At 38.5% G+C, this 13,121-nt stretch overlaps 1 protein-coding gene across 3 annotated transcripts in view; it reads right to left on the reverse strand.

Annotated features, from left to right (window-relative positions):
• The window catches only part of PPFIBP1 (PPFIA binding protein 1), a gene marked incomplete at both ends in the record, with an annotated part of 76,723 nt that extends 69,177 nt beyond the window's left edge, over positions 1-7,546 (reverse strand). For all 3 annotated transcript variants that reach the window (XM_079714701.1, XM_079714699.1, XM_079714700.1), the window contains 2 exons: positions 1,328-1,533; positions 7,483-7,546. In XM_079714701.1, the coding sequence (XP_079570827.1) occupies positions 1,328-1,533; positions 7,483-7,546 (270 nt within the window). The remainder of the gene's footprint in view (positions 1-1,327; positions 1,534-7,482) is intronic.
• Positions 7,547-13,121: the final 5,575 nt, after the last annotated feature.

A 13,121-nucleotide genomic window follows, 5' to 3' on the forward strand; every position in this document is an offset into this window, starting at 1 on the left:
GGGAAGGTACAATATATTGGCCGGAAAGGTAAGAAGGTCCAGCATGGGACTGGGTGGGAGCCCCGGTATTTGTGTCACATCACATGAAAATACTTTAGTCGTAGGATGTACTATTAAGGTTCCCAAAGCAAACAGTTTACATTTCCACCACAGACCAAAAACAGATCTTGATTCTTTCATACAATTTTCATTAGCTTTTATATAAATATTGATACAATTAACTTCTAGGCTTATTCATGCATCTTCCTAAAAATTGTACATCCTTTAAATACTTACAAAATAAACACCTGTTCTACTTTCTCCTCTGAATATTTTTGTGATATTCTTTAGATTTTACGTGTTTAACACATACTAAAACCACGGTATTTACCACTATGTCCCGGGAAAGGGCAGATCTGCCAGATGCCTAGAAAGAGGCTCATTGTTCAGTGAATAAGAGCACCATTTAAAGCCCAATCCACAGCTTAACTCATGCACTGGAACTGAAATGACTGCCACAACCACTAGATGGCACTTGACATCAACTACTGCTACCAACCTCCCTTGTTATTAGAAGTATCTATTCACTGCACTCCCTATTTTGAATTGCTACTGGGTCCTTTTACAGTAAACTTCCCAGTATTACCAGGAAAGCATCTATTAAGTGCAAGCGTTCTTTCCCTCACAGGACTATTTGTTTTTAAGCCACAGCAGGTCATTCAAGCACAACTGAAAAGCTAGTCCACTTTTATGGGTAAAATCAGATGACCAGCTGGCACTCATGAAATGTATACTAACAGCATTAAAAAAAAAAACTATCCTGGGACTTCCCTGGTGGCACAGTGGTTAAGAATCCGCCTGCCAATGCAGGGGACACGGGTTTGAGCCCTAGTCCAGGAAGATCCCACATGCCGCAGAGCAACTGAGCCCATGCACCACAACTACTGAGCCTGCACTCTAGGGCCCGCGAGCCACAACTACTGAGCCTGCACTCTAGAGCCCGCAAGCCACAACTACTGAGTCTGCGCGCCTAGAGCCCGTGCTCCGCAACAAGAGAAGCCACCGCAAGTAGAAGCCCGCGCACCACAACAAAGAGTAGCCCCCGCTTGCTGCAGCTAGAGAAAGCCCGCACACAGCAACGAAGGCCCAACGCAGCCAAATATAAATTTAAAAAAAAAACTATCCTTAGAGTCAAAAGGGAATCGGAATCTCTTAAGGGATAGAATCAGGGCAAACCTATTGCCCTATAACTGTTTTTTCCTGTTCTGATCAGATATTCTACATTCTAAATTTTGGAATAAGCAACAGAAGATTCACGGTGCGGGAACTGTAACAAGCAGACATCTACCATTTGACTCTGCAGCCACTCGATGAGCGTTTCCGCCGTGGAGTCTGGGATCTGGCACCTCAAGCCTTCCTTCTCATCCGCTTCCATCATCTCTAACAACCCGCGCAGGTCTTCCACAAGGTGCAGAGCTCGCAAGCTTCCCATGAACGGGGAGGTGGGAGACTGGCAATCAAAAATCCCATTGGAGTATTCCAGGGCCTTAGAACCTAGGTTTAAAAACAAAAAATCACGGAGAGTGCAATTTATGTTGGATAATATACCAAAGCTGAAGGTGGCAAGCAAGTCTAGTCACAGTGAGGAATGACCAAACAAGGAACAGGGAAAAGAGAATTCAATCACGTAAACCTCTCCAAGGCATAGTCATTTGGTGAAATAGTAAAAACCATGCAATTGATGATAAATACCAATGATCAAATATCTAACAGGGGGGCCAGCTATGTGGAGGAGTAAGAGTATGGTAGGCTTTGGAGTAAGATGTGCTGACCTCAAGGAAACAAGGGCTAAGAAGGTAGCAGATCAGTTTGGGTGGAGCCATGTATTCCCCAAAATACAAATTTTAGAAACCATAAACTCTAAATGCCCTGTAAATAAGTTGCACATTGAGGTGGAAATTGCATAGCATAATTTCAAAGGTAAGAGGGCCAGCTCCCAGTTAACTGCCCAGAATTTAATCTCTGAAGAACTTCAATAACTTACATGTGTACATTTGTATATGCATGTGCATGTGTGTATAAACATTCCCCCCCCACGATTTTGTTTGCAGCCTACTTTCAAATGCTCATGATAACATCAGCTTGAAAACATAGTTTTACAGCCCTTTTTGTTTTCTATTACTTATTAGAGAAAACGTTCTACTACTTAAATCCATACAACTGACTCACAGCCCATTCTGAAAGTACTCATATACACCTCTTCATCTCTTTGATTTTTATTTTCTGGTCTATCAAATATACATACCATCAAACATACATACTAACTTTCTACTTAAGTTTCAAGAGTTATGATATTTAGGCCATCACCTCACAAATCTGAAGGTCTTACAACTGATAAGACTTGTGAGCCAATGTGTAAGTTCTCTCTCCAGTTGGCCAGTTCTCACAATGCGGAAAGGAATTCTCTTTCAGCTGGTTCATTCCATTGATATTCCTAATACTGGACCACAAGATTTGAACCAAACATCTACCAAATTGTGTTGGTGGTGACCACTGATATGCACAGTGGTAAACGCTAATGGAGCCACATAACTGTCTCAATCAACCCCCTCAGGAAATCCTGTAAAGTTGAGACGAGATCTCAGAAAAAATAGAGGAGAGTATGTCAAGAGGAAGGAAGAACAGAAAAGCATCAAAACCCAGACAGACTATAATGTCCTATTCCAGCAGTTTTAAGTATTAGGATCATCTGATGATATCATTAAAAAACACACGAGCCCATGGTAACCCTCTATTCTGTTCAGTCTCCATCACAAAACAAGGTGGGGAGAGGGGAGAGATATGTATGCAGAAAAATTCCCCAAATGTTTGTAGTCAGTTCTCCTCCTCTCCCTCTTACCTCAGCTGGAGAAATACTGATGGTAATTTGAAAATATAAATCCAGGTCCTACCCACAAAGCTTTGACTGACTCAGTTTGAGGTGGGAGCTGGGGAATCTTGATTTTCTTAATAACTCTAATGCTGGTCCTGAAGCCCTGCCAGGGCTGAGGAACAAATACACCAATCTAGTGGAATATGTAAAATGTAATCCCTCCACTACTGCTCCAGAAATACCACTTTCCTTGACTAGAGCTTCACTAAAAGTGTAAGGTTACATGTAACCTCTGGTAAGAGCCTAGAATTGGTTCTAGTTGTTATATTTTCTGAAATTGTGACAGAGTAAATGGTTGAATAGTCCTTCAACTATTTAAAAGCATATATCATATAAAACAGATAAACAACAAGGACCTACTGTATAGCACGGGGAACTATATTCAATATCCTGTAATAATTGTAATGAAAATGAATCTGAAAAAAGAATATATATATATATATGTATAACTGAATCACTTTGCTGTACACCTGAAACTAACACTGTAAATCAACTGTATTTCGATTTTTTAAAAGTTAAAACATAAAAAATTTTTTTAAATTAAAAATATGAAACATATATTGGGTTGGCCCAAAAGTTCGTTCGGGTTTTCCGTAAGATGGCTCTAATAGCACTTAGTTGTCTTTAACTTCATTTGAAACAATTTTGTTAGATTGCATGTGACAGCTGTCATATCAGCGTGCATTGAATAAAAACATCAAAATTAGTGAATTTTTGTGTAGCCATTGAAGATGGAAGGAAAAAAGTAACATTTTCGGCATATTATGCTTTATTATTTCAAGAAAGGTAAAAACACAACTGAAACGCAAAAAAAAAGATTTGTGCAGTGTATGGAGAAGGTGCCGTGACTGTTCGAAGGTGTCAAAAGTCGTTTCTGAAGTTTCGTGCTGGAGATTTCTTGCTGGACGATGCTCCACGGTCGGGCAAACCAGTTGAAGTTGACAGTGATCAAATCGAGACATTAATTGAGAACAACCAACGTTATACCACGTGGGAGATAGCCGACATACTCAAAATATCCAAACCAAGCATTGAAAATCATTTGCACCAGCTTGGTTATGTGAACTGCTTTGATGTTTGGGTTCCACATAAGTTAAGCAAAAAGACCCTTCTTGACCATATTTCCACACGCGATTCTCTACTTAAACATAATGGAAACGTTCCATTTTTGAAACATATTGTGATGGGCGATGAAAAGTGGATACTGTACAATAATGTGGAACAGAAGAGATCGTTGGGCAAGCAAAATGAACCACCACCAACCAACACCAAAGGCCGGTCTTCATCCGAAGAAAGTGATATTGTGTATATGGTAGGATCGGAAGGGAGTCCTCTATTATTAGCTCCTTCCGGCAAACCAAACGATTAATTCCAACAAGTACGGCTCCAATTAGACCAACTGAAAGCAGCACTCGACGAAAAGCATCCGGAATTAGTCAACAGAAAATGCATAATCTTCCATCAGGATAATGCAAGACCACATATTTCTTTTTTTTTTTTTTTTTTTTTTTTTTTTTTTTTTTTTTTGCGGTACGCGGGCCTCTCACTGTTGTGGCCACTCCCGTTGCAGAGCACAGGCTCCGGACGCGCAGGCTCAGCGGCCATGGCTCACGGGCCCAGCCGCTCCGCGGCATGTGGGATCCTCCCAGACCGGGGCACGAACCCGTATCCCCTGCATCGGCAGGCGGACTCTCAACCACTGCGCCACCAGGGAAGCCCCAAGACCACATATTTCTTTGATGACCAGGCAAAAACTGTTACAGCTTGGCTGGGAAGTTCTGATTCATCTGCCATATTCACCAGACATTGCACCTTGAGATTTCCATTTATTTTGATCTTTACAAAATTCTCTTAATGGAAAAAATTTCAATTCCCTGGCAGACTGTAAAAGGCACCTGGAACAGTTCTTTGCTCAAAAAGATAAAAAGTTTTGTGAAGACGGAATTATGGAGTTGCCTGAAAAATGGCAGAAAGTAGTGGAACAAAAGGGTGAATATGCTGTTCAATAAAGTTCTTGGTGAAAATGAAAAATGTGTCTTTTATATTTACTTAAAAGCTGAAGGAACATTTTGGCCAACACAATATCATGCCCTGAGCAAGAATACACTTTTCTAGGTTAAACATAACCAGTTCCTTAGTTCGTTAAACTCTTCACCTTCATGCTTACCTTCTCTAGGTAAGTTTTAGTTTGCCAATGACACTTTGAAAATAATATTCAAAGAATCGAATACAGTACCCAAGGTGTGGTCTAATCTACAAAAGAGGTCCAATTGAAGTTGGGTTTCCAGGACGTAGAAGTATAACAAAGTAGGTCAAACCATGCATGACTCTTCCCTGAAGAGAAGAACCTTCTGAAGAGGAAAATACCTTTGGTTTCTTCAAACCACTGAAGCAGAGTAGAGTCCAATTTGTGACCAGAAAAGCGAAGGAGCTGGGGCCAGGACGACTATATCCTGACCCTGGTAGCTGGTAGAGACCAACTGTACCCTGACCCTGACCACCAGGTGTGTGCATGACAAGCCCACCCGAAGCCCATTCAGACATCTCCTCGTTGTAATTGGTTCCTAAATACATGAAAGTCCTCCTCTTGAGACAAAACACAAAATATGACATGAGACCTTAGGTAGCCACCACTCCTGGGGGACTGTGAGGGAGTGAAAAGTGCTCATCCACTAGTCAGTCCCCTCAGTTATGATGAGAAAACAAGGAGATGAAAGTCGACTGCTTTTGCTCAGCTTCTATAATAGAGAATTGCTGAAGATTTTTTTTTACAACTTTATTGGAGTATAATTGCTTCGCAATGGTGTATTAGTTTCTGCTTTATAACAAAGTGAATCAGTTATACATACACATCTGTTCCCATATCCCTTCCCTCTTGCGTCTCCCTCCCTCCCACCCTCCCTATCCCACCGCTCCAGGCGGTCACAAAGCACTGAGCTGATCTCCCTGTGCTATGCGGCTGCTTCCCACTAGCCATCTACCTTACGTTTGGTAGTGTATATATGTCCATGCCTCTCTCTCGCTTTGTCACAGCTTACCTTTCCCCCTCCCCATATCCTCAAGTCCATTCTCAAGTAGGTCTGTGTCTTTATTCCTGTTTTACCCTTAGGTTCTTCATGACATTTTTTTTCTTCTTAGATTCCATATATATGTGTTAGCATACGGTATTTGTCTTTCTCTTTCTGACTTACTTCACTCTGTATGACAGACTCTAGGTCTATCCACCTCATTACAAATAGCTCAATTTCGTTTCTTTTTATGGCTGAATATTCCATTGTATATATGTGCCACATCTTCTTTATCCATTCATCGGATGATGGACACTTAGGTTATTTCCACCTCCGGGCTATTGTAAATAGAGCTGCAATGAACATTTTGGTACATGACTCTTTTTGAATTATGGTTTTCTCAGGGTATATGCCCAGTAGTGGGATTGCTGGGTCATATGGTAGTTCTATTTGTAGTTTTTTAAGGAACCTCCATACAGTTCTCCATAGTGGCTGTACCAATTCACATTCCCACCAGCAGTGCAAGAGTGTTCCCTTTTCTCCACACCCTCTCCAGCATTTATTGTTTCTAGATTTTTTGATGATGGTCATTCTGACTGGTGTGCTGAAGATTTTTTAAAAAGAAGATGATCAGATTGGCACTTTGGAGAAAAGATTCTGGTGGTCTGGAAAAGGATGGGCTAGAGCAGGAAAGCAAGAGTGTCAGGGACATCAAGTGAGAGGGTTATTTAGATAAAGCAAGACAATGGTAGCACAGACAGGCCAGATTTTAGAGAGGAGGGAATGGTAGAATTTGGTAGGAGGTAGAATTGATAGAATTTGATTAACTAAGTGGGGGAACATGTGGGAAGTGTCTAGCATGACTTAAACTTCTGCTTTAGGAAACTGTATGGATGGAGGACTATGAAATTAGCCAAGACAAAGACAACTAGAGGGGCTTCTGAGGAAAGATATGAGCTCAGTGGGGTTTTTTTGTTGTTTTTTGTTTTAATTTTTTATTAGAGTATAGTTGATTTACAATGTTGGGTTAGTTTCAGGTGTACGGCAAAGCGAATCAGTTATACATATACACATAATGAGCTTAGTGTTTTAAATGATGACACTGATGTGTCTACAGGACATTTCAGGGGAGTATCTGGTTGGCTGGTAGAGATAGGGACCTGAAGAATAGCAAAGAATTGGAAAAATAAATACATGTGAGAGTCATTGGTGGAAAAGTGAATGTGGAATTCAAGGGAAAAGATCAAAACACTCCTGGATACTGGGTAGAGCAGTATCCCTCCAAGTGCAGTCCACAGACTATCTGGACCAGAATCACCTTTATCCTGGATTAGAAGCCCAGGATGGTACTAGAATTTTTGACATTTTAAAATAAAATTTAAGAATAATTCTGGCAAAAATTGGAGAAGAGGGACAAAGATGAAACCATGGGGAACCTAAAGGCATTGGAGAGAGACAATAAATGAAAATATGAAAGTGGAGAGGTAATAAAAGAGTTGTAATAAAAAAGTCAAGAGAGCAAAGTAAATGTCATGCTTGCGTCTTTCAGAGGATGCAGATTACCTGCTATAATACCGTCCATCTGCTCCAACGCCGCAGCCAACATGTCACTTGCATCACTCATCATTTTGCTATTTGTCAAGGGCAAATTCCAACCTAGATCTGAAAAAATAATGATGTTATCATTACATCCTTAAATGACACATGCTTCCTGGCAGGTTTGATAATTCAACATCAAATTATAACTCCACCTAGCAGTCGAATACAGAGAATTTGTGAAGTATTAGAGCTGAATTAAATGAATCACTTAACAAACTATGACCATTCATCTGCCTACTGTACTGCAGGACCACGCTATAACTGATCAGTTAATAAAATAAGTACAATGCAGTTCTTGCACCCATGGTGTTTTAAACTCCAGTAGGATGGTTTCCGTGCTGTACTCTGTAGAGCTCTGGGTCTCTGTGAGGGCATCAGAAGTGGCTGTGGAACTTTGCCCAGGGCCATGAGGGATGCTGTGTAGATAAGACTTGTTCTTTCTGCACCAGCCCCACCTAATCTCTGCTCTCTCAATTTTGCCTTTAATTTTTTGTTTTTTCGCAATAGGGAATTACCGTAAGATTTGTCTAAGAAAATGGTTCAGGAACTTATATATAATAAGCACATACACATCTACTGGTATTTTGCAACATAACAATAGCTATCACGTACTGAGTGAGTGCCTACAGTGGTTCCGACACATTAATATAAATTATCCACAATCCTTAATCATGAGAGGAACCCTATAAAATGCATAAATTCCTCTTCATTTTATAAATGTAATCAAAGATGTTTGTTGATCTTTGCCTGTAAAGACAGCAAGTACGTATAACAAAAACCAGTTTACAAAGACCAGTTTTTAAACTAGGTCTGTCTGATTTCCACTATAATATTAAATTTTTGTTTCTCTGATCCTAACTCACAGATAGGTTTAGGCTGAAATTGTGTCACAATCTACTCACTCTTTTACCAGTTAAAAAATAAATTGAAATCATCCTTGCAAAAAAATTTGGTCATTAACAGGAAAAAGGTAAATTATGTGATTTTCAATATTAAGTAGTACATTTCAGGTACCAGCTAAGCACCCACATAAATTCTCCCAACAGGCCTAAGTAAGGCTCTTGCTACTTTGCAGATACTGTGGTGTAGCAAACACCTGGGAAATAAAGGATATGTTGCTTAAAAGAAACCTTTGCCCTCTGTTTCCAAGTAACCAGGTCTTACCACTTTATTTTTACAAACATATTTACAGTTCTGATAAACAGCTGCTTAGATCAGTTCTCTGTTGTGCACTCACTCTAATAAAATGCCATTTAATCATTGTGAAATCTTACTTTGATTTTATAGTATTCATAGATTTCAACTAAGAATTTCCCAGAACTTTACTCCCTTCAGAAGGTATAAAATACCACTACCATTTTATGTAGAAATACTACAGCACAAAAATACCCAAGGCACGCATTTACAGTCACCCAGAAATCAGGGGGTTAATAAGCTAGGTTATGAACCTAGGAGTTCTCAAAAATCTACTTGCACATTTAGCTAGTGCACAGTCCAGAGAGGTGGGGCACAAACTTAATGATCACGCTTCAGGCTGGAAACCTCATAACATGAAAATTGAGAACACAAAGGATTAAGCCAAAGAGTGTATGGTCCTTGAATTTTATATCATTAAGTGGCTTACATTCCCTTTCATTTTAAAAGATGAACTTCAAAGAGCTCTAGATAGTATCTAGATAGATACTATATATATATATATATATATATATATATATATATATATATATATATATATATATATATATATATATATATATAAAAGAGAGACAGACAGACACATGCCAGGCTTAGCTATAAACATGGGGAATGCTGATAAAATAAAATAATGCTCACGTTAGAAAAGCTCTCATCACCTCACTAACTTAGAAAAACAAATATTCGTCTTTGTTGGCAACTATAATTTGTGTAGAGCAGGAACACTTTCCAAGAAAGACAGGTAGTTATCTATTTCTTCTCTATTCTGTTAAATGTACCTTTCAAATTCTATGACATGGAGGTATGAGAACTTAGGCCGTGCTTTTCAAACTGGTGGTGAAGAACCAATTTTTTAAAAAATGTCCAGTTTGTTAGAGACCAAGTCTTTGTTTAATATAATAAAATATGACAACAATATTAAAGTATTATAAAAGTTTATAAATGCTTACTCTCAATCTCTATGCTTATCACATAGCAGCCTACATGTAACAGTAAGGACAAGACAGACAGTAAACACAACTAATAAATATGTATATAATATGGCAAAGGTGGTAGGTGCTAAAGGAGAAAAATCGAACAGTTATCCTCAGGAGATCAGAGGGTCAGGAATTTGGAGAGCTTTGCAAATTAAACAGGGTGGTCAGGAAGAATGACAGATTCAAAGGTCAAAGACTTCTTTAATAAATTAAAATTAGTTAAATATAGGTGGTAGTTCAGTGGTATTCCAAGGGTAGAATTCTTACAAATTGATTAAAAAAACGGGAGAGGTGAAGTCACGAATAGACGTATAACAGAAGAGGAAACACTTCCAGCCAATAAAAATATGAAGAGATGCTTAATGTTATTAATAGTCAAGAAATTTAAGATAACAATGTGATACCATCTTATACCCAGTCATCTGGCAAAAAAACTAGAGAGTACCAAGTACTGTAAAAGGAGGTGAATGCACAGAATCTCTTACAGAATGGTAATGGGAATGTAAAATGGGCTAAAATTAAACATTTACATTCATTTTCAATCTAGCAATATTTACCCCAAGGTATATAACCATGAGCAATACACAAATGTTCATAGTAGGACTTGTCACAAGGAAAAAAACGTGAAAACAGCCCAAATGTCCATCAGTGTGAGAGGAGATGAATAAACTGGTATATTTACACAATGCAATTGCATACAGTTTTCAAAATAAACTAAAACAATGCATGTGTAGTTTGGACAAATCTATGCAATATAAAAGGCAATGAAAAAGTAAGTCTCCGGTAAATTCAGCAAGACCTTTTATAAAGTTAAAAACAATTAAATACAAATATATAAATACACACACATATATTAGAAATACATATAGATTCAATATAACTATACAAAAGAAAAGAGGGAACGATAATACACAATTCAGGATGATGGCTGCCTTAAGCCAGGGACGTAGAGGGACAGAATGGGAAAAAGGGTTATAAAGTTAAATGAAGGTTACTGTCAAGTTTTTGAATTAGGGATGGACTCAAAAGTTATTATTATGCTATTAAAAATGACAAAATGGGAATTCCAGTTCTGATAATAGTGGAATAGATTGTACTGGACTTACTGTCCCACAAATAGCAATACAAAACACTGGATGACATATAAAACAACTTTAAAGAAATTGGAGAGTGACCAAAAGCAGGTAGAAACTATGAGGAATTCAGCTCTTGAGTAAAGGGAACCATAATGAGTGAGATTCACATTTATACATCTTTTCACTTGTGGGCACTCCCCCGTCCACATGATGCAGAGTGGTTAGGGCTTATGAAAAAATCACAGTCTTAATGGCTCAGCGGATAAAAGGGGGTAAACTTCTTACATTATGCACAAAGGTGTTTAATACTAATACTAATTCATAGCAGGCTGTGATAAGAATATATAATATAATCCATTAAAACTATAAAATAAAAAGACAAAGTAAAAAGCCAACTGAGTTGATGAAATAGACTACTAATAAAATCCTCATTTAATCCAAAAGAAGGCAGTAAAGGTGGAACAATGAAGAGATGGGAGAAAAAGAAATCAAATGGCAAATGGTAGACAAACTCAATCATATAATTTATCATTACATTAAATATAAATGGAATAAACATTAATAAAAGCCAGAGATTGGCAGACTGGTTAAATCCAAAGACACAGTAAGCCTGGGAAAGGAGGAGTGGCTATATTAATATAAGAAAAATGACTTGCAATCAAGAAGTATTACTAGAAAGAAAGAGGGGTATTTTATAATGATAAGAGTCAATTCATCAGGAAGTCCTAACAATCACAAATGTTTTTGCAACTAATAACAGAGCTTCAAATGACATGAGGCAAAATCTGACACAATTAGGGGAGAATTACACAAATTCTGTCCATTTATATTTAATGTAATTGTTGATATGGTTGGATTTAAGTCTACTGCCCTGCCATTTTCTTTTCTGTTTGTCCCATCTTTCATTTGTCCCTCCTTTTCAACCTTCTTTTAGAATGACAGACAAGGTAGGAAAAAATACAGGTAATAATATAGATGTTAGCAACACTATCAACCATCTTGACCTAATTGAATTTATAGAACAAAACATCCAAATGCAGGGACTTCCGCAGTGGCCCAGTGGTTAAGAATCTGCCTTCCAATGCAGGGGACGTGGGTTCGATCCCTGGTTGGGGAATTAAAATCCCACATGCCACAGGGCAACTAAGCCCGCGCTCTAGAGCCTGCAACCCACAACTAGAGAGAAGCCTGCGTGCTGCAACTAAGACCCAACACAGCTAAATAAATAAATATTTTTTAAAAATCCAAATGTAGAACATACATTCTTTTTAATCCACTTGTTATATTCACCAGGACAGGCCACGCATGTATGCAAGGCCACAAAATAAGTCTCAATAAATTCAAAATGGGCATTAAAGGACTACATAGAAGAGTAAGAACAGCAACCTGAAGTGGTAAAGCACTAATGCTAAGAATAGAGCTTCCATATTTATTAAAAGTCTGACTTGCCCATGGCTTAAGCTACTTTAGAGGCAGCCTCACTTTGTGAGCATCTGTGTTAATAAGGCAATGTCAATTTTCATGCCTGGGTCAAAGTATTTTTAAAGGCTAAATAAAAGGGTTCAGAAAATCCCATGCTCTATAAAGATTGTCCTATATCCTCAGAAACATTTCTGAGAGGAAGATTCCCCTGGGCATTCTCACATACATAATATTGATACAATGGAATATTACTCTAATACAATGGAATAGTACTCCACAATGAAAAAGACTGATACATTTTTGGCTAACATTATGTTGAGCCAAAGAAGTCAGACATAAATGACTACGTACTATGTGATTCCTGTCATGTGAAATCAAAAAATAGGTAAACTATGGTGACAGAAAGTAGGAATTACTTGCAGGAAGTGGTGAATGATTGAAGGAGATACTGGGGACTTTCTGTTCAATATCTTGATGGAGGTGTTGGTTATACAAGTTCATACATTTGTCAAAACTCATCAAATACATTTAAGATGTGTTCATTTCACTGTATGTAAGTTTCACCTCAAATTTTAAAAATTAGGATTCAAAATTGTTGTCAGAAATTAGAAATAAAGCAATATTTTTAAAGGAACCAAATAAAAAAATGGACGAATATAAGTAGGCTATGCATGGCCTTATAATGATAATATATCATGAATAAAGGATAATGAATAATCCAATTATATGCACCTAAGATTCAAAATAAAACTCAGGGCTTCCCTGGTGGCGCAGTGGTTGGGAGTCCGCCTGCCGATGCAGTGGACACAGGTTCGTGCCCCGGTCTGGGAGGATCCCACATGCTGCGGAGTGGCTGGGCCCGTGAGCCATGGCCGCTGGGCCTGCACGTCCAGAGCCTGTGCTCCTCAACGGGAGAGGCCACAACAGTGAGAGG

Source organism: Hyperoodon ampullatus (assembly GCF_949752795.1).
Source record: "Hyperoodon ampullatus genome assembly, chromosome: 11".
In the NCBI taxonomy this organism is placed as follows: domain Eukaryota; kingdom Metazoa; phylum Chordata; class Mammalia; order Artiodactyla; family Ziphiidae; genus Hyperoodon; species Hyperoodon ampullatus.